This window comes from Macrosteles quadrilineatus, unplaced genomic scaffold (assembly GCF_028750875.1).
Source record: "Macrosteles quadrilineatus isolate MER2022 unplaced genomic scaffold, UCM_ALF_1.0 Scaffold_36__1_contigs__length_1205136, whole genome shotgun sequence".
In the NCBI taxonomy this organism is placed as follows: domain Eukaryota; kingdom Metazoa; phylum Arthropoda; class Insecta; order Hemiptera; family Cicadellidae; genus Macrosteles; species Macrosteles quadrilineatus.
In genome coordinates this window covers 668,261-693,359 of record NW_026542629.1, presented here as the reverse complement: position 1 = coordinate 693,359, position 25,099 = coordinate 668,261, and the positions used below count along the sequence as shown (strand labels likewise).

At 35.0% G+C, this 25,099-nt stretch overlaps 2 protein-coding genes across 3 annotated transcripts in view; both read right to left on the bottom strand.

The window, feature by feature from the left end:
* Positions 1 to 10,079, bottom strand: part of LOC129005839 (uncharacterized) — a 38,914-nt gene extending 28,835 nt beyond the window's left edge. The window contains exons 1-3 of one of the 2 annotated variants that reach the window (XM_054434856.1): positions 9,891 to 10,079; positions 8,439 to 8,541; positions 1,876 to 2,052 (exon numbers count right to left, since the gene is read on the bottom strand). In XM_054434856.1, coding sequence (XP_054290831.1) covers positions 1,876 to 2,052; positions 8,439 to 8,541; positions 9,891 to 10,048 — 438 coding nt within the window. In that variant the 5' untranslated portion in view covers positions 10,049 to 10,079. The remainder of the gene's footprint in view (positions 1 to 1,875; positions 2,053 to 8,438; positions 8,542 to 9,890) is intronic. The other variant, XM_054434857.1, reaches the window with a different exon arrangement.
* Positions 10,080 to 12,161: 2,082 nt separating this feature from the next.
* On the bottom strand, positions 12,162 to 20,181 carry LOC129005826 (uncharacterized). Its single transcript, XM_054434839.1, has 4 exons — positions 20,129 to 20,181; positions 18,592 to 18,855; positions 16,955 to 17,048; positions 12,162 to 12,329 (listed from the first exon to the last, which is right to left on the bottom strand). The coding sequence occupies exons 1-4, from the start codon at positions 20,179 to 20,181 to the stop codon at positions 12,162 to 12,164; spliced, it is 579 nt and encodes a 192-aa protein (XP_054290814.1).
* Positions 20,182 to 25,099: the final 4,918 nt, after the last annotated feature.

Here is a 25,099-nt window from a genome sequence, read left to right as displayed (position 1 = left end):
TATTAGAAGTCTCAAACAAAACAGTGCAGTAGCCAGGTTAGAAGCCCTTTAGCAGAAATGGCTGAAACCTTCCTCCCAAACTTCAAACATTACTATTAGAGCTGTCCAGAAAATAACAAAAGTTCTGAATTGGCACCGCTTAGAGTGGGGCCAAACATCTTAGCATGACAGCTTTAATTCCTACAATCAGTAAACATCCAGCTAAGGTATTGTGCACATCATACCTTTCTTACTTCGTCTGCAGTGGAGTGTTACATAATCAGCTCTGTCATTGGAAAACTCACATTTGGTGAGGTGCACTCCGTGATAAAAATTGTATCGGTAAAAAATCACAAGCAAATTTAAGTTTATCACCAGATTTGCAATATTTACAGCAAACTAGAGTACGGTCCACGAGAGTCTGCAGTTTAGGGAGGAGCTCATTTACCATGTGATTTTGAAGGAGCCAATGAGGACCGAAAGTTGTTTCCGAATCTAATAATACCAGCTGATTTGAAAATATTTTTTAATATATTTGAACTAGTGTCGAAAAGTAGTGAACGGGTGATGTAACGTCGCACTAGTCCAGTCTTGGTATTGGCTGCTACCAACTGCAGGCTCTTGTGGCCCCGAGTGTAGTGATGCATGAAGGCCAAGTAAGACAGTGGTGCATTGACTAATTGAGTAATAAGAATACTGCCCAAAAAACAATTCTACAAAAAAATACCCCCGCCGCAGCAAACCTGCAGACTAAGCGAATTTCCATATGTCTGATTGGATTTACACTAAAATGTCTACTTAAAAATTTAACATTTATTTCCTATTTAAATAGAATTATTTTAACAGGTACTTAGGTTTGCTGCATCAGGGAGGGTAAAACTTTTTTTTGTAAAATGTTAATAGTTAGTAAGAAATAAAAACATTTTCCAAATTTGATCAAAATATGTTCATAAACAAGCAAACTACAACAGTTTACTCATTCTCCATAAGAATAACATGGGAATTTAAAATTTACATTTTTTTGGAATTTCTCCGTAACCATTAGGCGCATAGTAACACTTCAATATACTAAATTATTTGTTTTTTTAAGCTCTACAAAATGGTTTGAAAGGATTTTGCAAAATTTTATTTTTTTTGGGTCAAAAATGGGAAAAACTTATTTTTACCCCATAAAACCCCCCGTAAACCCCCGTTCCCATAGTCCGATCATGCTGGTTCACGAACTCGTTCGAGTTTATCCCGCCTTACACCTTCAAACCAAATTTTATCAAAATCGGACAAAAATTACTCAAGTTATCGTGCGGATGGACACATATATATATATATATATATATATATATATATATAGATATATAAAAATTTGAACGAATGGTGTTTTTGGCCTCTGGGGACATCAAAATGAAAAAGTAAATCGGTCCCGGGCCTAGGTCTTACCATGAGACCTACGGTAATAGCTACTTCCCTATAGGGAAATTCGCTAAAACTTACATTCATACGACAAACAAGAAGGTCTATTCTGTACTCAACACAGATAAGTTACCTCCAAACCCTGACTAAAATCAACCCCACTGGTTGAATAAATGAAACTGCCTTAAATCGAATGAGATTTACATAGTTCCTTGAAAGGAGGACAAAGGTCATGAGCAGACTGTGAAAGGACGCTTAAAATACACTTTTTTTATCTCATCAAGTACTAAGTAGCCTCCACTATGTTGAAGGTTAACATTGCATTGCCACAGAACTTTGTGTTACTACAATATGAGATTAGATTACCTGAAATAAAGGTAAATACAGCTTCAGCAAATCAGATAGTAATTAAACTGTTCCTGATACATAAAAAACTATTCCATTTTTAAAATATATTCTTTAAAAAGTAGAAGAGCTGGCAAAACTTACTACAGACATTTGTAGGGGTTTGTCATTAATATTGAAGATCCAGTACAGCAAAGCTGGGTGATGGGTGAAAACATCACTCATCTCTGTACATTTGAGCCATTGAATAATCCTCTGGGTAGCCTGAGCTATCTCTCTGCGTGAGTTTCCCACTGACTGTGCATGTGATAGGTGTAAAACCTGTTAAAAACAACTTGTTACATGAGATTTTTTATTATCATTGTATTATCAAAAAATAATAATAATTTACAAAACAAATCAACGTGGTATTTGGTATGACTGTGAAATATTACCCCACATTATTTTTTGACCCGTTACAAGTTAGAAGGTTAGACTAAACGGGGTAGTTTTTTTTCTTTTTCCAAAGTAGGATTATATTACTTCTTACTAATATTATAAACTAGGTGAATCCCGTCGAAATCGACGGTTACTTTCAAGGCTTACGCTAATTCATCTAACTGCGATAAATTGAGTGAAATTATACATATTTTGAGCATTTAGCATTGTTTAAAGATTAATAAGTGTAAACACAATAATAATATTAATTGCGTTAGTTACCAAAATATGGTTGATCATTCAATGAATAAAATATTTCCCATGCTGTACGTCATCGGAGTTGTTAGTATGCTATCTGGTATCTCTTCCTTTGGAAGAAACTTTAAATAGTATTAAAATCGTATTGGTGGATTTTTTGTATTTATTTAAACACTTCCGTGATTTCATCAGTGTAATGCAGATTAATCTATGATTTTATTTTTTTTTTAATCTGTATGTTGGGAAGACCTGTTCTAACTTCAAAGGGAGGTAACTGTATATCCGTTACAGTGTAAGTTTGATTTTTCCTTCGTCACGTCGCGTCAGTTCATATCATACTTCTGTGCCAATGAATAACCCTCTAGCACAGTTTTTAGAAATTGGTTGTGGGGTTACTGTTAAAGCTGGAATTCCTTGACATGGGGGATGTCAGTTAGTTGTCTCAGCCTTATCAGTTTCATAAAGTTGTCAATATAATCTCTCTAGGGAATGTTAGGTGTAGTGGAATATACTTGAAGTGAAGTTGGCTTTTATTCTTGAACTTTTAGGGGCCTCCTCATTTATATGGTTGTGCAGCTTCATTGGCAACAAATAATGCCAATGACATAGTAATGTGGCATTTCCAAAAAGCAAAAAATAATGTAAATTTGCTTTTACGTAAATATTGACGTTTACGTTTACATGCATTGTTAATCAACGTATCTTAGGATGATGTAATATAGTTTAAAAGGAATATGACTTTTCTGTCATGACAGTACAGAAGACTCTCAGTAATCCGGCAGATATAGGACCGCCATACTGCCGGATTAGTGAAAATGCTGGATTACTGGAATGTTATCATTAAAAACACTTAAAATGCAATTAAAACACGTCCCCGAAGTTCGCGTGATCGGAAACCGCGATTGCCGCGATCGGGCATGACAATTACGTATTCGCGGGAGGCGATGATAACGCCTACACGTCCGCAGGAGATAATCGTAAAATTGCCGCCATCGCGCATGACGACGATGACGTTTTCTTGACCGCGGGAGATGTTAATGATTTTGCCGCGATCGCGCAAAACGGTGATGACGTTTCCGTGACCACGGGAGTAGACAATGATGTTTACACGGCCGCGGGAGATGATAAAATTTTTGCTGCGGCCGTGGAAGGCAACAATAATGTCTACATGACCGCGGGAGATGTTCATGATTTTGCCGCGATCGTGCTTGACGACGATGATGTTTCCGTGACCGCGGGAGGCGATCATAACGTCTATACATCTGCTGGCGATGTTCATGAATTTGCCGCGATCGCGCATGACGACAATGACTTTTCCGTCACCGCGGGAGATGTTAATGATTTTGCCACAATCGCGCAAGACGACGATGACGTTTATATGACCACGTGAGAGAATTATGATGCCTACACGGCCGCGGGAGATAATCAGAATTTTGCAGCGATCGCAGAAGACCTCCCGTCAAAAGACACCGGATTACTGGAGTGCCGGAGTGGTGCAGAGGATTAGAGAGGGTCTACTGTAGCTGCTTAAATAGTATTTACTCATTGGGTCATTTGTACAGCCAAAGTGTGTTATTTTCAATAATGTTATCAACCCAGTGGGCCACGGTCCGTAATATAGGCCACTGCAAATAATTTTAGGCAAGGGTACTGTGTTTGGATGTTATTAGAAACGGTAAGAGCGCAATAAAATTCTTCTGCAGATGAATTTTCTGTTGGAGAAATATAAGCCGAATTATAAATTTCACAATGCGAGTTGAGCATTTTTTAATTATATTATATGGGTAAGTTACATAGATTTTTTAGGCTGCTGCTCAGTGTACTTTAAGAATATATATTTAGAGATAAATTAAATATTTTTTTGTTGCTGAGTAGCGCTAGTAAACATGCACAACCCTTTTCGTTAGTCTAATAACATTCAAAGGCTCTCTAAGAGTTCAAGTTCTTATTTGTATACATATCTATATTATGTTTTCACTAAGATGAATGAATACATCAAAGTAACCTCTCTTAAAAGTCTGCAGTATATTGTAGTTATCCAGCTTAATGACTTTCTAAATCATGCACATATTTCTACATAAATATTGTAAACTGTTTTATCCAGTTGCTGTAAACTACTATTAATTTAACAAAATATGGACACGGCTCAAATGGGCACCGTGCCCTTCTGCACATGTATTATTTTGTATTGTATTACACAATCGAAGATTTTTCCATTGATTGAAAGCATGTATGACAATAATCTCATGGACCTATCATGATCCGTCTAGAATAATATGATAAAATTTAGGGAAAAGGTGTGAAAAAGGCTGACACCAACTCGTAAAATAGATATAAGATAGTTCAATAAGAAATAATTGTAAGAGTTATTGTGATAAAAGGATTTTCCACTGATTTCGTAATGGAACTTTATATTGCAACACATGACATGAGACAGAAGAAAATCAAGTTTCAGAAAATAACATTGCAAATGCTTCTTTTGGACTATTCAGTAACTCACAATAAATGTGTGTTGTTTAAAATACAATTTTAAAATTAACAGCTGTTTTATTAAAAAGTATTATCCACATGGCCAAAATGTAAACAAATCTGTGGAGGGATCTTTAAAGGCTTCTGGGACAGAGCCCTAAGCGAATTTCCTTCCTTTTTCTTTTGATAACTCATCTACAGACCAAGACCTTTCTTTGGACACCTCTGCCAAGTTTCTAGGCCCACCCGTTCTCTCAAATTAGTGCAGACAAAGTTCCCAATTAAATATTTAGATTCCCCCATGTTAATCTTATGGGAGAAAATCCAACTTTGATGGAAGATCCTGCCCAAACTAATAAAGATATCAAAAAACTAAAAACACTTTGCAAAACTACAGATCAGGGCAATTTTTTGGACTCTTTAATCATCAAAATCGGTCCAAAAATGAGGGAGGAGTTCTGTTCACAAAAATTTGTGTGTTTGTTTGAATGAAGTACAATCACGATTAACTACAGGACGGTTTGGGCTGAAATTTGGCATGATGATAGCTCACATTCCCGATTAACATATAGGCATATTCTTATCTCAAAAATCCATCCCAGTGGCACTGTAGTTCCCCATGTCAACCTTATGAGTATTCATATTTAAAAGGAATTAAAGAATTTAGTCAGCTGTTTCAACTAAAAAAAAGTTGGTATTTACTCAGGGGAGGTATAGAAGAGGCTACGATGACAGCTGAGGGCTTCTTATTAGCTGAGGGAACGCCATTACCGTAACAAAACTTTCGATAGCCATCGGGCCTCGGTGGTCTAATGGTTAGCGTGCCGGGTTGATATACTGTAGGTCCCGGGTTCGAATCCCGCTGGTAGCATTAACTTTTTGTCCAAGATTTTTTTTATTATCAGCAAGTTTGGTTGGTTTGGTTTGGTTATTACAGTTTAATTTTATAATTAAGTCATTATAAAATTTTAATTGAGCAATTTCTAGTTTTATTTAATAAACAGAATTATTTTTCCGACTACTAAACTCTTGTTATATTATTTCTTTATCAGCAAGTTTGGTTAGTTCGGTTAGGTTATGATAGTTTAATTTTATAATTAAAAAATAGTAAAATTGAATTTGAGGCATTTATAATTTTATTTTATGAGCAGAACTATTTTTGCGATTAGTAAACCTTCATTGCCAAAGTGCTCTCTACTACAGTGCTGTTCACGGAGGAATTTTGAACTAAATGCCTCATTTGTACCTCCCCTAAGTCAGACCCAAAAAAGTTGGTTCTAGATATGCAAAAGCAAGATTTACCAACAGGGTGCAGCAACTATTACTTTTTTGCATTTATGAAAACAGCTAATTTGAACTAATAAACAAAAAACTGTGATACGCAATGAGAACTGTCAAAGTAGGAGTGTTTACAGTTATGTTTATGTTTTTAGTTTCATGAATAATTTGTGATATTTTGCGAATTTTTGATAATTTATTTTCTCTATTGTTTAGGTGAAGTGGTAGAACATTGGCTATGGTAGATGTGTAATACTATAGTATACAGTAAATTTAAAGAAGCAAATTTCATCAAACTATGTTCTCCCCCATTGCAGTGTAACTTGAGTAAAACTGCAATACGCATTTGATACTTTATTATTAAATAGAGATAATTATAACCAACTTATAAGCCAACCCCGTACGAAGGACAGGTACTCTGCTAGTTTTGAATAAATGAGCTTGTGCAGTAATTGTCTTTTTTTGCTTCCTAATGCAGGAATCAGAGTCAGTTACAAAGCCATGCTACTTTTCTATTGACGGTGATTGACCAATAGAAGGGTGCTGTGTGACCCAGTAGAGAGGGAGGGGTAAGAACCACCTGAGAGGCGTTTGGTTCTATTATGAATAAGCATTACATTAATTTACAGATACATCCCTCGCCCACCTATTATCTGAATAATCTCTATTCTGTTTTTTCTGGCTGGAGCTTAGGGGGTTTAGAAATAAACGTGGTATTGATTCATCTCTATGAACTCGACCCTTTGTTTTAATGATCTGATTGGCGATTAGACCTAGGCTAGAAGACTAGCTAACAATTAATTTTATTTTTTCCTGTGGGCCAGACTTGTTTATTTTGAGCTGAGTCAAAAGCGAATCTCAGGTGAAATCCACATTTACTGATGTCAAAATCTAGGTCGGGTTAAAATAGGGTTGCCTTGTAAAGTATTGAATAAAAAAATATCTATTACTATACTACAATTGGTTCAAACAACTTCTGCAACTTTAGTGAAATTATGAACATGAAACAAAATTGAAAATAAACAAAATCGTCCTTGGTCACGACATAAACCAAGTGTCCCCTCCAGTCACGTCAAACTTGAGGACACCTTCCACGATTGAGGAGTAATAGTGAACATCTTGCCTGATCTAGGAGACATAATATTATTGTCTTTCTTTCATCACAGTGAAATCGTGAATTTGAATGTAAGTAAATAGAAAAAAAATCATAAGGTGTCCCCTGCCTTCACGGTAAAATTGTGTTCATCTACTGCAATTACGGGAGAATTGCAGTCGCAGAGACTCCATTATCATCTCCAATGATCGCTTTGATATGCTGATAGTACAATCTTCGCAGACGCTTTTGGCTACCTATCACAAGAATAGAGGCTAGGCTCAAAAATCAAAACCCGTTACAGATTATTGGCAAAATGTATTTTTAAGAGACAAAATTTACTTTGAGGCTCCAAGTTAGGCCCTCTCCCAACCTGAGGCCCCTGACAACCACTATGGCTGCTGTTAGAGAAATACGACCCTTATCATTGGATGTCCAAGTACTATGCACTATAATTATTGAACCAAGCAGTTAAACGGTGTTGTTCACAGTGGCGGTCCCAGGATTTCATTTCAGGGGGATGACCACTGGGAGGTCTGGGGTCCCCTCCTGGAAAAATGTGGAATTTAAAGCCTAAAAATGTATTTTTATACGTATTTGAGCTCTAAACTATGCTCAAGCTAATAGTATTTATGTTATCTAATAAAATATAAAATATTTTGGGGGGTATATCCTTCCCAACCCCCCCCCCCCCTGGGACCGCCACTGGTTGTTTACAAGAAATAACCAAGTTAACCAGTAAGTTAAAATAAAGAGAAACCCAAGAATGAAATGTTTTCCAAAATCACTTTGTTTGAAAGATATCTGGCATTTTACTATATTTTACAGAAAAATGTATACTTGTTCAACCAATCTTTAAGATAGGTTTATTTAACAACCATACTAATTTTCATAAATATAAATTCAGGTTAAAGAAGTTAAATGATGTAATTTATCGTACAAAATGGAGGATATATAGTAAGTGTTTTTGGAAAAAGTCATTCATGATGTTCACTTATTTTGACCCATAAACCAAATCCCGGAGTTTGGCTCTTTATTAAGTAAGTGGACACCCTGTCATAAAGATTACAAATATATTTGAGATTTTCCAGTAAAATTGTCAAGTGAATATAACCCTGTCCAATTTTTTTTTTCAAAACATAAAAAAGCTATTAACTAAATTGGTATTTTGAACTATTTTTTTAATACTTACTGCAAAAACAAAAGCAATTGCTTTAAGTTCGGGGGGAGAAGGAAGAGAGTTCTTGGATAGTATGTACTTGCAAAGAGCAGGCAGATGTGAACTTTTAATCATGCTATAAAATATATTGCTCATAATTAGTCTTAACCTAAGACATGTTTCTAAGACAAATAGGGTTTGTTAGTTATTTCTTTATTTTTTTTAAAGTTATTTATTTTCTTTTGGTGGTCTTCCAATAATTATAAAAGGTATAAAATTACCTGAGTACTGCCAGAGTGATCCTCTTAGTCCTTACGGATTACGCGTTTCGAGGAGCTTAAGTCCTCATCATCAGATCTTGTACAAGAAACACATCTATCACTTCGAAAAGGTCGTCAAAAGTTTAAATATACAACACGGACACATATATTTAAACTTTTGACGACCTTTTCGAAGTGATAGATGTGTTTCTTGTACAAGATCTGATGATGAGGACTTAAGCTCCTCGAAACGCGTAAACCGTAAGGACTAAGAGGATCACTCTGGCAGTACTCAGGTAATTTTATACCTTTTATAGTTTGTTCTGTGATCCAGAGACAAAAACAACTCAAAATATGAAGTTCCAATAATTACCACAAGTTGACTCAATTAAGGATGAACAATACAAATTAAGTACAGTAGGCTTAAAAATTATTAACAAAGGAGCACATAACTAAACATCTTGGAAATATATTTATTTACTTTTCATTGGAGCTTTTGAAAAGGTTAATCTTTTTTAGATAAGCAATTTGTTACAGATAATTAAATGAACCCTTTATTTCAATAATTAATCTCCCTTAAAGTCTAAATAAAAATAATTGAACTTTCAGCTTGGTTTATCAATGAATTCAAGGTCTGTGCAAGAGGAGCTGGTTGTAAATCTTTTTTTCCCTTCTAAAACGATAAGTTTGTCTATATCACAACTTACTAACATACTAAATTAATTTTCATAAATAATATATTGTTGATCCCTGATGCATAGGCTTATATTTTATCTGTGTTTTGCTATTTTAGTGACGGTTTCAATTACTTTCAAACAACAGTTTTATAAATAATCAAAGAAGTAGCATTTTTGTCAGACATTATATCAAAATCAATAAAAATGTTATTAGCAATTTTGTAATTAGCTATTCTCGTTTATTTTTTATTCTGATAATTGTAATTAGTTACAAATTTTGTTTTAAAAGTAATAGAAAAGTAATGGAAAGTGTCACTAAAATGAAAAAACAAAACATAGCTTTACCAACAGTGGAGGCATGTGCATTTAAATTAGATTATTTGTATTTCTATTTTAAAAAATCAAATGGCTGCCATTTTAAAACTAACAATAACTTTTAATAACAATGATTTGTAATTATAATAATAGGTTTTTTTAATTCATTCTTTATTCAGAGTTTGTTGAGATACCCTGTACAGTGTACAGTGTACATGGCAAGTAGGGCTCACCTGTCCCCGCAGTCGCGTAGAAGGACAAAGTTGAGATGTATGATGATGGTCAAGTGAATGTAGGGAGAGTGATTAGTTTCAGCAAGCAACTCAGGCCATTTAGTTGAGTCTGCAGGTAGCTTCTGCAATGCCTTTCTGATCAGACCACCAATCCGCATTGGCAGTTGCAATTCAACCAGCGCAAGCCATGCCAGGATATGATACAGAAGATTTATCACACTTTTATGGACAGATTTCCTCCTGAAAGAAAGTTAATGAAAATAATCGGTACAATTTCGTTATAGTTCATGGGAAGTAAGCACGTCTTATACCAACACAACAAGCTTGTTACTACAACAAAGGAATTATAATATGTGGTTCTTTAATAAGTATTTTGCAGTTTAGTTATAGTTGAATATTTTTTAAGTTAATTTTTCCTAGTGAATTAATAGGCTTTCATTTTAAGCAACTGGTTGCCTAAAAAGTCCCAGGTTCTGTCAGCAAATTTGTTAAATGGAGAATTAGTACTCTACCATAGCATCACAGGCAGGGCCGGATTTCCCAATAGGCCCGGTAGGCCCGGGCCTATGGGCGCAAGGTCCCAGAGGGCGCCCGACCGAGAGGATTTTTTTATATCTAGAAATGAAAATAAATAGTCTTAGTTGATAACAAAAAACTGCCTGTTTAAGCGTTGTGATTCTGAGGTTCATAAGAAGAAATAATTGTTAGGAAACTTAAACTATTTTTCAGAACTACGCATCAATTTCGTTACAAAATTGGTAGCGAACGCCGGTTATACGGGAGTAGGCTGTAGGGATTTTGACGTTGACGAGCGCCCTAGCGGTACGCATCGTATTTCCACTGCACTGCCACTATTCTGGCTCGGACTCGGCACTACTGATCAGAGTGATTGGAAGTAGGGGCGCATGCGTGGTAGACATTGTTACCACCCTCACTTCACAAAACAAAAGTTATTAACTAATAAAAATATATAATACGATGTGTTCAATATAAAAACAACGATGAATTTACCTTTAAAATTTACGAAAAAATATTAATTTCAGTTTGCATTAGATTTTAGAAAAATTCAATACCCTCCAAAGCACCATCAATGCTGTAATTTTCTCCTCAGACCTAAGGATCGGTATGGTTGGCAGGAATATTGCTCTGTTTTGCTTTGGAAATATAACCTAGATCATTGAATAATCAAAGCCTAGATGCAGTACAACCATAGATTAAATATAACTCCTTCAAGTCGACTTCTTATGACATTTTTAATTCAAAATTTGTCAATGTCTAGTTTATGTTGGTGACACTTGACGTTAGTTATCACGTAATTTTGTTTCTATTATTTTAGGGTTAGTTCTATGATGTGGGTTTTAATTTCTTTTAATATAAACAGGAGACGACATATTTTTAATGATTAGATTGGTTTATTCTGGATAAACTAGGTTTAAATATAGATAAAACGTACTCCTTAAATAAAAAGAATTGTTTTCAGCTAGGCTAATCCAAAACGATGACAAATCTACTAAAGGAGTAAGTTTAATCTATGGTATCACGTACTGTATGGAGTTCATGTTTTTGACCCTGAATTGGAATCAATGGCCATGTTTTTTTGCATGAATGCTCGGTGAGTTGAGTTGTTTTGTTTCAGTCCCACGGCGGCCACGGCCACAAACGTGAGCATTTAATAAAGGCATAAATTTGCTAAAAGTGTTTAAGACGGCATTTTGTTAATGCTAAACAAGTCAATTCTTTAAAAAAACTTGCAATGCAACGATTCCGACGAAGAGTGGTATTCAAGCAATTAACTTAAGCCTATGGTCGTGATATAGCTTTAAATAAAGGTTTGAAGGAAAGTAACTGTGACCAGACTAGGGGGCGGAAAATTGTTTTGGGCCTAGGGGCGCAAAAATGCTAAATCCGGCCCTGATCACAGGTCTTTTTCAGGGAACCCAAACACCAAAATCACAGTATATTCAAATATATGTTATTATTGTGTTCACAGGCAAAATAACAATTAACACTCTCTGCTTTTGATAAAACTTGTATCAAACATATAAACCAACAATTTTGTTCACAAATTTGTATTGCTGCTTGTTCCAACTACAGGATGAAGCTTTATAAAGTATTATTCTAAATTGATGCTTGCAAAATGCAAAGACCTATTTTAATAAGCAACAAATTGTCTTGATTATTATGATTTAAACATCATTTACAGAAAAAAATCAAGTAACACCAGTAATAGACACTTATGGTGAACTAAAGTTACAATAAGGCGTTAGTAGCTTACTGAGTCAAAAGATTGAATTCAGGCAAAAGGCTGAGATATCCATTAGTGGCCAGGAGATTGGATAGAGTGATCTTTTTGGATTTATCCAAACAATCATATGCAGCCAAGAGACAGTTTAACTGATTCAATACAACATGTTCATCATATTTCTTTGCATATATCTCCTGAAAGTAAATATGTTATGAATCTACCTCAAAAAGACAACTTTTAAATTTCAATTATAACAATAATAAATACAGTATTGACATATTGACGATGGATCAAGTGTGTAGCGTGTCACTACATTTTGCGACGAGATAGCCATACTGCTAACCCACTGGCACTATCTAACCAGCGCTAGTGTCCTCCTGGGTGTCGATTCGGCCTATGGTGGCATGGTAGCTCAGAGTGGTAGCTCATGGTGGCATGGTAGTCATGACTGATCAGTACAGCGTTGAGGTCTTTCTACATGTGTGGGTTCGAGTCCTGTTCGTGTGCAACCCATATTGAGCTTCGGCTTACTAATGTGTGGCTTAGCTGGAGTGGAGGGTCCATGGTGCACGGCTTGGGTAGAAGTTGACAGCATTAGTTAAAAAAGTAAATATTGCAAACAGCATCTTTAATGTTTCTCTTTACATTAAGATAGAGGATGAGGACACTTTTCATCTTTTTTGGCTTTTATTTAGGTTAAAGTTGGACACATAGATTAGAAAAACATATTTAATAACAGACATAAAAAGACATAGCCTAAAAAAAAAATTAATAGAGAAAAACAAATAATCCAGTGTCAATAGAATTCTGCCTCCAGAAACAAAATGTTAAAACATCACAAATTTAATTACCCAAGATAAATTATACAAATTTTGTTGTGTAAATAATTAATTGAAATAGGTGAACTCCTCATTTACAGAGGGTCATTAACTCTAAAATGAAAGGTCATTTAGGATATTTGTCATACAGTAGTTTGGTTGCTATATTTTGTTGTCATAAGGTTGGTAGTTGCCCTTGATTCAATCAAATGCACACAAACTATAAAATAGAAACACAGTCATTCACATAACTAACAAAAGTGAAGTAGTGCGGTTCTGTTTTGTTTCAAGCGTAAAATTAAGTGAATAGAGAGGACTAGTGAACCCGTGCGGCTCAACGCGCCGCAAAAATACATACATGAATTTAGAAAACAAATTCATACTGTCATATATTGACTCTGAGTCGAAAATAAAATGTAATGAATGAAGCCTTAGAAGGAAAGCAGTCCATCAATTTTCTAGCTCCATATGTCTTATATTTAGTAAATTAATAAGCTATCAAGTATTTCATAGTTATTTTAAGATTTTATAACACATTTAATAAAACATTGTAATAAAACCAATATGTAGCATATTTGAAGAACATAAAAATGCTTCTTGAAGAAACCCCTTTTAAAAATAAACACAAAAAAACCTATTTTATTGACAACAGTACTTCCTTGAATTAACTTACTAAGTTTTTATATGTGAAATCACCTTCAGGAAGATTACCCTGGTCAGAATTTTCCGTGATGAATATGTGTACACCATCAAATATGTAGCCCTACTTAAAGCAACACATAGTTGCCCATGACTGAAAACTGGTCTGGACAAGAACAGTACTACTCTTTTAAGTGATTGCCCTTGTGCTTTATTGATTGTCATTGCAAATGACAAAGCTTATGGAAATTGGCATCTTCCCATTTTAAATGTTAAGTTTGTTTCCGACGGGCACATTTTTATTCTCGGAATCAAAATATGTCCCCCCGCACTTGTTCTAGTTAAGACTTTCAAACACACACATTCTATTAAATTGTTACCGGTAACCATTTTGGTCACTTGGAGCCTTGTTCCATTAATGAGGCTCTTTGGTGTATTGATATTCCTCATCAATAAAACCACACTGCCCCCTTGTTTAAGATCAATCTGTGCCTTGGCAATCCACTGACCTCTATATTGTTTAAAAACTCTGTTGGACATTCTAGATGTGTGTTTAAATTATCTGCAAGCAAACTATCAATGCTTTCGTACACCTTGGGCTCACCTGGCAATTTATCCAAAACTTTGTTGTTGATCAAACCACAGACACTGTTTATGGAGCTAAAATAGCTTTGTCTTTTATTTGACCATTTTGTATACTTTCAACGACGTTTGGGTGGATGAAATCAACAGGGCATCCAACTCCAAGCAATCTTGCTGGCAAAATAAGGAATCAATTAACTTTAGCCTATTTTGACTCTTTTATTTTCTACTTATGCATTTGCGTCATGAAGGTTCATATAGCTCTGCTCGAAGTTTTGGCTGTTCCCTAAACCGAGACGTTCACCTTCAATTCTCATAAAAATTTCAACTATATATTGAAGTGTAACCTTACCACAACAGCAGAATACTGAAGTCTAACAGATAGCCTGTGGGCGCGAACTGCAAATGTGTAACAGTGTTCCAGTGTGTAGTTGCCCGATCAATCAGTGTGTAAGGCTATTGGATCAAGACCTGAAGAGTGTACAGCCAAATCTTCTAAGGTTCCACTTTTAGGATACACAACAATTAATAAAAAAACATATTTTTGTATAGAAACAAACTTGAAGAAGAGGATTTGTTTTTGTTCTGGTAGATCAGCTGTTTCATGTCAAATTAATGATTGTCAAAGATTTGTGATTTTGAATGTTACAGTACAGTTTTGTAAATCATGGTAACTTATTCTCAACTAAATTTTACTATTCTTCAAATTAAAATAAAGTAGTATGATCCATTATAAGTACACTTTAAGGTATCCAAAACATGATTAAACTTAATATACATTTACAGGTATAATACACACCGATTTATTATGTAGTAGACTTTGACTATTTTCAACCAAAAACATATGTTTTTATAAATAAAAATTATCTCCCATGTTATCCTTATGGAGAAAAAACTGACTTTAAGGGCCTCTGACGCCCTTACCAACGACTTTATAAAAAATCTAATATCGTTGGGCTCAACTACACGTTTTAACCTTTATTTTGAGACCTCAAACGTCAAAATCGGGCGAATAATAACAGAGGAGTTTGATTAACAAAAACAAAAAACGGCTTAGCCTATTATCTATATAAATAAAATTAGAGTTTTGTCTGTACTTTGCTCAGAATTATATACTTTTAGGTTATTTTTACGTTTTATACATTAAAGAAGCAGAAACGAGTCTTATCTCTATTTCTGTCTGTCTGTCTGTCTGTCTGTCTTTCCCTTTGTCTGTAACACTCAAGATGACATTTTACGCAATCTTCTCCGTGAAAACCAGAGTACCTATCAAGATCCAAGTCATTTTAATGTATTCACTGGATTGGCGAGAGTGTCTTTAGTGATTTAAATATAGCCTCACTACTTTGTAAATAAAATTACGGACGTTCAAAAATGCAGTTTTGTGCGATTTTTGTCAAATTTTCGTTCAATTTTTATCACATAATAATCGTCTATGAAATAACGAACAGCTGTTCGGATCAAGATTATTTTTTCTAGCTGTCAATGATATGTTTACAAATGTTGTTTACAAATACCGCAACCATTTCGAATCACGTTTTGAAAGCAAATCCCAACCAAGTGAGATTAAAAACGTTTTTCTTACATAACGGATTTAATTAATCGCAAGTGCAATAATATAGTCTAATAGTGTAACCGTAAATGAAATTAAATAAGTTCTTAGGTAGGTTCTTACGTAGGTACTGGTTCTTTTCCTTAGAACCGTTGGTAGCTGCTAGAATCATTTTTACGTAGGTACCAACACATCACTGTAGTTTACAAATTAGTTATCGTTGGTGTTGCACCTTATTTATTAGAGCCGTCCGTATTCAATTTAAGTGATGTCTCAACTCTGTATAAGTTTTGCTTTTTCTGTCTGGATTCTGTCTGGCTTACCCGGTATGCTAAGAAAATGATAACCTATTTGAGTAAAACATTTGTTGGGCAAACCATCATGAATTGTTTACGCCTTTATATTGTTTATGTATCAATAGTTCGTGGCCTTTTTTTGGATTGTTGTGTGTATGTCTGTTGGTAACTCATTAATGTCCTTATTTCTCAGTGTTTCACGGAATGGACAAGAGCACCTTTGATACTGAAAATGTCAACCGGAATAAAGTGTTAAATGGTGAGGTTGAGGTAGTACTTTAAATACGTTTAAGTTAACCGATGTGGAAAGTAACTTTCAATTATAGGCCTACTTTAGGGCTACGCTTCATGGATCTATAAAACATTTTTTAGTTTAATCATTGGACATATGGACCATAACGATCCGGGTGACATTTGATTGCGAAGCATTTGTTTTGGCTTGAACTGTCAGATACTGTATTTGCGAAGGTTTATATATAATAGTTTTGCCAGCATATCTGCAAATATGCAAACTAACTGCTGTTCTTAATCTTAATATAAGAAGGTTTCAACTGACTACTATAAGATCCCGTGCGTAGAACGGGCACACAGCTAGTATATATAGATATAGATAGATATAGATAGATATAGATAGATATAGATAGATATAGATAGATATAGATAGATATAGATAGATAGATAGATAGATGATTCAACAAATCCAAAACTATGATAGCAATGTAAGTATGGGATGGATACATAACATTTCCAATACAAGTTTTTATTTATTTTATTTTTTTTATTTAGCCTAAAACTAACTCTGGCTCATATCTTACAACGTCCACACAGTGGAAGATCATTAAGCAACCTTTTACTTAACTTGATTATAGAATCGTATATTTCTATTCTATATAGACATTTTAATATGTACATAGGTAATTAATTATTCAAACCTTGAGAAATGGGATTACTGATGATACAACTAGACTCCACACAACATTGGAAGCCCTTTGGGCTTTTGGTGAATCTTCATGGGAGGAATAGTATCTATAATACAGAGAAAAATGTTAACAAAATACAAGCAGAGCAAAATAGTTGACCTAACAGGTAAACAATAGAACTCCAACCATCCGGATATATTTGGATCGGACTCCGGATAAGTTTGATTTGCCATGAGACCCCCTGTATGGGAAATTCTCTAATATTGCCTATATGGGAAATTAGCTAACACAGCTTGCTGTCAATACAAAATATGGGGACAATGAAATAGTTGTGATACTTGGATAATTTTGCAATGATGGAATTGTTTTTTGCTCATAACATAGAATTAAGAAGAGTCTCTTTATCCAACCCAGAAATTATTAAATAGCCACAAATGGACAAACACAGAACCAAGAGCAATACAGTAGGGCCTACTGGAGGAAAAATAACTATTTTTCTCCTTGCCTCCTCTCAGAGAATTCGGCCATCTATCTGCCAGCATCATTATGTTGTCATAAAATAATCCGTGATAGCAGCCTTTCACACTCGTGGTTAATTTGAGAGAATATTCTACTCCCAGGATTGTTAAGACTCCATCATCCTCTGATATGTGATTGCAGCAATATCTTGACATTCCCACAAGTTCGCAAAAACATCATCTTTGTCTCCTGTGATCATAGAAATAAGTCGCTGGGGAGTGTACCCAGCGGTCCCAAATACATCATCATTGCCTCTGACTATCACAGCAAAATTAAGAGCATCTCTCATGTTGTTGTGACAAAAAGATTTTTAATTACGAAAAGCCATATTATTGTGTTGTAAGTTTTAAAAGGGTGTGTACATGAATTTACTAAAAATCAGTTTAGGGCAATCAATGTATATTTAATCAATGAAGGTTGTAAAATGAACCATCCCCCCTAAAAAAATCCTTGTGGCGCTGTCCTTCCCTCCAGGCAGCCCTGTGTTTTCCCTAAAATACATGCCGTGTGATGGACACTATTTGCAAACATTAAAATATTAACGGTCAATGGATTACCAAAAACTGCAATAACTAAATTTTCTGGACAATTTTTCCCCCTTGAGGTGATTTAGATAATTAGCGATCCAAGATGGTTGGAGTTGAAATAATTCGAGTTCTACTGTATGTGGAATGAACACACCTTCCACTAAAGTAGTAGACGCTGCTCTCACTTTAATACCAGGGTTGGTAGATGAAATGATCAAAAGTTAAAATAGAAAGTAGTAATTAATATTTTTTTCATGTCATGCTGAAAAGTTATAAGCCCTTAAGTAATTGTATAATTGTAATTGTGTAAGCACGATCGGGCGGTTTGCACAGATTGAGCAAGTCTGGGTTGCAATGGTTTGGTGCCATGGGTTTGAAATTGTAAAAGTGATTCTCCTAAAGTTGATTGACATTTTTGCTAACTGTTAACAGTTCCTTTTGAGCTAATAATTTACCTTTTGCTTTCAATTTGGTTTTAAAAGTCTATGATAATTTTGTGGATTCATGAGAACATCATTTGTAGTTTGAATACCAAACTGTACATAATAATAGCAATCACTAAACAAATATTTATCATTCACCATGAAAATAATTTATATTTACCTCAATGAGGATGTTATGATGCTTAGGGGAGTATTGATATATTTATTGAATCGGTGGGCATTATTTCTTCTCAATTTATGGATTAGAATCAAAGCAGTATAGATTAAATCAGGCAAGTTTTGGTGGTCAAAGTCCTTAAAGAGAAGAATGATCTTCAAGACGCTCATCGCATTCAAGTGCATCGCATGAAAGATATGAGATCCCAAAATGACAGACAGTACTTCTATAACGTGGTGTAGGTTCACTGTCATGTCGTTGCCCCGGCTGTAAGAAAAACACATCTTAAAGTTGTAATGATACATTTATATCATTGAAAGTTCTTGGTCATTAATAGGGTAGTATAAGCTAAAATAATGAATTAAGACTTTAACTATACTAGCTGTACCCGCGGGCTTTGCCCCATTTAACTTCACAAGTGAGCTCGTTTGCATGGCTCAATCACGTCCTGGTTGAAGTTCGTTCGCTACGCTCACTCACCTTTAGGTTGGAGCTCGATCGCTCCGCTCACTTACCTTCAGGTTAGCTCGTTCGCTACGCTAACTCGCCTCCAGGTTGAAGTTCGTTCGCTACGCTCACTCACCTTTTGGTTGCAAATTGGCTGTAGTCATAAATTATAAAAAATAATAGTGCTGCACCCTGTTGGTAATCCTTGTAACTTTAATGCTATTGAACATCATAGAACAGAACCAACTTGTTTAATTGAAACAGCTGTTAAGAAATTCCTTTTAAATATGAAAAATCATAAGGTTAACAAGGGAAACTCCAGAGCCACTGGGGCGGAGCCCGATAGCTAAAACTAGACTTAGTTTTCCTATTTAATGCCCAAAGAATCGGTGTACCGAATTTCAGCCTCCTAGGTAAATGGGAAGTGGGAGAATTAGTGATGAGTGATGAGTGATGAGTGAGTTTTGCCTTTTATATATTTAGAATATAGAAGATACACCAAGATTGGACGTAAGAAGATTTAAAATGGTTAAGTACGGTACTAAAATAATTTACTGTAATAAGTAAGTGCTCGTAACATATGTGGCTTATTAAAGATAGATTTGTTCAATTTAGTGTAACTTAAAATCTTACATCAAATGTACAATGAAACCTGAACCAATATCAACCTAATAGGATTGTAAGATTAATTTTCAAAAATATATTATTACAGTATTTTCGGTATATTACAGTACATATACCGAATGTTTTTAAAATTGAGAATTTATGTCAACAACTTTTCTCATTTCATATTGATACTATGCATGGGATTGTTACCGAGACAACTACAGTACATTCCCAATTATCTGAGCCCGGTTATCTGAGATAGTTTTTGGCCTAAAATATATTTTTATTTTCAGTATGAAAACAATAATTACTTTAGTAGGCTATGTATGAATTTAAAGAAGCGTAAAAATAATAATTAATTTGTGATTTATTGAAATGAACACAGTACTTGGAATAACCGATGAGCCAATGATGTACATAATGAATAAAAAAATACTCCAATGGAAAATTCTTAAGCTTATTCTGTCTATTTTCTTCGTCTGCCTACCTGTCACCAGTTACGTGTTTTGTATTGCGTACGGGAGTGTTTACTGAATTCATCCTCATAGCACTTCGGATTCGTTCAGCTATTAGCAAACAGCTTATATTTTGCTAGCAACAAAACCCGTTGTGGTTAAATACAACGGTCTCCAGCAAAATAATAGTTACGAAATTCGCATAAACCAGTTTACTAACGCATAATATTGATACAGATTAAGCCCATAACTTTGAAACACACATACATGACATAAGGAACACATTTTAAGCCTATGGCCCACGACGAGTTGCACGGCACTCACAGCTTGAGGCGTACAGCCAACAGAATTCTCTCATTTCGTCCATATCGAAAAACCGCAGCTGAAATAAAGTTGTGCATCCGGCCAACCTAGTTCCATGTGATTTCAATTTTTAAGGTTATTGCGGTTCATTCTAACGTTAAAATAATACAAAAAATGTTACTTTTTTATTTAGGAACGATATGGGAAATAAAATGTTTTAGCTTGGAAAGATCAATTTATTTGACTTTTAAGAGCAGTTTGGTGAATATAGTCGAAATCGTTTTTGATCTGGAAAGCAAACGGAGTTCCCACTTCAAAGCCTCATAACTCGCTTATTAGACAACTTAAAAATTTAAGGTGACATTTTTTACCCTTATTCTTATTTTTACCTTTATTCTACCAAAAATTATTGTAATTTAATTTCAATTGAACACCCTTAATGGGTACGCGTCTAATTGGCACCGCGTCAGATTGGCACCGCGACAGATTGGCACCGCTCCTAGAGGTGCCAATCAGTCGTAACAGTACACGACAGATTGGAACCTGGAGAAAGGGGTGGTGCCAATCTGTCGTGGTGCCAAGCTGACGGCTGCCGCAGAGGTGCCAATCAGTCGTAACAGTACACGACAGATTGGAACCTCGAGAAATGAGTGGTGCCAATCTGTCGTGGTGACAAGCTGACGGCGGCCGCAGAGGTGCCAATCAGTCGTAACAGTATACGACAGATTGGCACCGCTGCCCTCAATAGGCCCACCTGTTCGTTTTACTTACTAGTCTGATGTTTGAAAACAGAAACGTGTCAATACTTGATGCATGTCAATTAATGCATACACATTGATAATAACATTAACTTTAACAGCACAAACCGCTTCGTAAATGGTCCATCTAATCAAAGTTACAGTTCCTCAAGGCTTTTAATATTATGCCATTAAACTCATGTTTATGATTTAGAAAACGTCTGATACCTACTAAAGTATTTGACACAATTGAATGAAATCTTGCAGTCATTTTTCGGAAGTTGGGTGTGCGTTAACCTAGTTAAAAAAGGTTTTTTCATTCAGAAGTTACAGCTTGTCAAAGATATGACAATGTATCATTCAGTTAACTAATATTATTTCAATGAAATGATATTTTTTATGCATTATAGAGTGATAAATTGTGATATATTTGAGATGCTGTAATTTATTACTTAATTTACCTTTTTGTAAACAAGATGTGGTTGCACGCAAGTAGGCTTGCCCTATAAAATAATTACCGGTACTCCCTTCTTGGACCAAAACTCTAAAATCAGGTAATGTATAACTCGAGGTATGGTTACACTGAATATGCAAATCTTCTGAAATGGGGTTATTTAGGTGAAATTTACGTGGATTAAGATATATATAGCTATGGAAATTGAAAGTGGCCGCTATGATGGATTTTCTGCCTCATATCAGGACTTTGAGAGAAAATACTGTACTTTAAACACTTTCTTAGTATGCATCTAGATATAGGCTACATGCCATGATGTCGTGTTAGAAGCAGTTTGTAACTCGAGACCGGCTGGATCTTTTTAATGATTTATGATTTGTTGGGTTCGTCTTTAACCCGATTAACACATGTATCTTCAGTTCAGTATTTAAATTTAGGGCTAAGCCCCACATATGTATGTTATGCGTGTGAAGAAAAATATGATGGTTTTTGATCATATGCATGGATTAATTTAAGTACCTGGGGACCGAGCTTCGCTCGGGGAAAATCATTATTTTACTCTGAAAGCAGTTTAGGATTTCAGATAGATTAATCCATTCTCAAACTCCACACTGCTCACAGTCATTTTCAGCGGTTTTATGTTGTCTGTGATTGTTTTTAAAAGGCTTATAAAGGTGGCCGGTTGATTTGGTTTTTTTTTACTTTTATGGGGTACAAAGTTCGCCGGGTCATCTAGTTTGTAATGTACAGTTCACTCAATGTTTCTGTAAACATAACAATAAAATACGTTTTATATTAATTGTTTTTCGTGTTAACATTAACAATTCGCATGTGTTTTCCTAGTAGGCCTACGCTTTATTAAGGAATCTTGATCAACAGTAATAACAAAAACTAGTCGAAATCAAAATACTACCGAGCAAGGCTTGGTCCTAACAGTAGGCCTACTTGACAAATATTAGGATTGAGAAACAGATGGTGTGGTGTAGTTAACTGAACTGTCATTAATAAAAATACCCCCGTCGCAGCAAACCTGCATACTAAGCGAATTTCCAATTACCCGGCTTGATTTCTAGGTTTGCTGCTACGGGGAAGATGTTGAGGTGTGTTTTTTCAATTGAAATATTGATAGCTTAGTATAAAATAAGCCAAATTGCCAAATTTGATTAAAATATATCCATAAACAAGCAAACTAGAACAGTTTATTTATTCTCCATAAGAATAACATGGGAATTTTAAATTTACAATTTTTTAAATTTTCTCCGTAGTCAATGAACACTCAAAAAAACTTCAATATACTAAATTATTTGTTTTTAAGCTCTTCAAAATAGTCTAGAGAAAAATTTAGAAATTTAAAGTTTTTAGGGTCAAAAATGAGAAAAACCCATTTTTACCCCATAAAACCCCCCATAAACCCCTGATCCCATGGTCCGATTATGCTGGTTCGCGAACTCGTTCGAATAAATGTAGGTTTACACGTTTGTACCAAATTTCATCAAAATCGGATCAATTTTGCTCGAGTTATCGCGCTAACGGACACACACACACACACACATATATATATATATATATAATATATATGAATTTGAACGGATGGTGTTTTTGGCCTCTGGGAACCTCAAAACGAAAAAGTAAATCGGTCCCGGGTCTAGGTCTCACCATGAGACCTACGGTAATAGCTTATTCCCTATATGGGAAATTCGCTAATAAAAAAACGACCCCTAATGCCTCCAGGGTCACAGCACTGACGCTAGTTTTTATTTATGGCCTTGTCCTGTTTCAAAAAAGGACCATCTTATAAAAGGTGCTTGAAAAAATATTCGAAAACCTCCCAGCGTGGAGTTTTCCGGCTTCCTCAAATTCTCTGTACGTCCGCTCGTTTGTCAATGTCAACGTTTATGTTGAAGACCAAATTGACAGTTGGAAATGCCACATAACTTGCAGACTCAAATATAGAAATCCCCGTATTTTGAATAGCGTGAGGATGCCAGCAGTCCCTGGTGGTCGCCCGTAACAAAGACACTGTTGTTTGTCAACAAGGGATTAGGATTGCCCGTCTACCTGTTATGGGGGGAGGACGCCCCGACTTTAAAGCCAGGTTATTGAACCACGAGGGAAATAATAGCTACGGTAAACCATCAGGCCAGATTTAGATTAAATGTGCCGCACACACATTATGTCAGTAGTGAATTGATATACGGGACTCGTATTAAGTGTACTGTACACTGTACTGTCAATAAAGGGGGTTCAATGATTTTAATTAACTTTAATATGGAAATCATTTTTTTAATATGGTATGGTACGTGTTATAATGACTTTTCTAACATTAAATTTGAACATAAGGTTAGGTTTCTCCAATACAGCATATGCAGACTCACGATAATCTGAGCCCCAATTGATCAAGCCTCCGTAGATAACCGAGCTCATCGGAAAAGTATAATATCTATATATCTAATTCCGTAAGCCCAAAATTTTACAATGAAATTGTGAGCGAACTGGAGGCCGTAGAAAGCTGGGAGGGGTCTCATTTTAAAGGTCTGGGCATGAAGTTTTGGGGAAAAATACTCATTTTTCTTACTTATGCACCAAAAGGTTATTACAGGATAAAATAAATCACATTTAAATAGCATGGGAATCCAGGTCATGTCCGATTTGTTTACTTTAAAACATGTGGTTTAGATTTATTTAAAGCATATGGTAATATCATTGACTATTGGCTACAAAAGTTGTATTAATAGTGTTAAAGGTAGTATGTAATATATGTATTGTATGTAACTATAGTGCATTTGAAAATAAACATGCGTGCAAATGAAAATGAAACAGCATTTTGTGATTGGCTTCTACGCTTATATTAGGTAATGGAATAGAGAGCAATAGGGCAACACCGGCAATTGATATTCCAGATAACTTTGTTCTCTCTGATTGTGCAATTGTTTATGGCAACTCAATAAATCTAGAAAATATTCAAAACTACTCCAATCAAATAATTGTAGGTCCTTTAAATGAACAATGTGATAATTTAAATGAAGAAGTATTAAAAATCTACTACAGTAATTATGAAGTAGTTTCAGAAGACCCTACAGAGAGGTTGAACATACCAATTGAGTTTATAAATTCAATTACACCATCTGGAATGCCACTACACAAATTAGTTTTAAAAGTTGGTTCAATAGTGATGCTCATAAGAAATAGGGTCTGGATAACTAATATCTACAGATCCTAATATGCCCTTTAAACCTTCCCAAAAGTTGGAATTTATTTGAAAAAAAAAAACAGTGTTTACCCATGGTCAACTTTATGTTGCTTTTAGCCGGGTAAAGCGGCCAGATGACGTTAAAATAGAAATGGAAACAAATAAAGACCAAGGAATGGACCAAAATGGATACTACACAACAAATGTTGTTTTCAGAGAGATTTTGTTACAGAATTAGTATTTTACAATTTGGAAGATGACATTATCTCTATGTGTTGTGTTTTTCTAAGTGAATTTGTCTATATTTAAAAAAAATGTA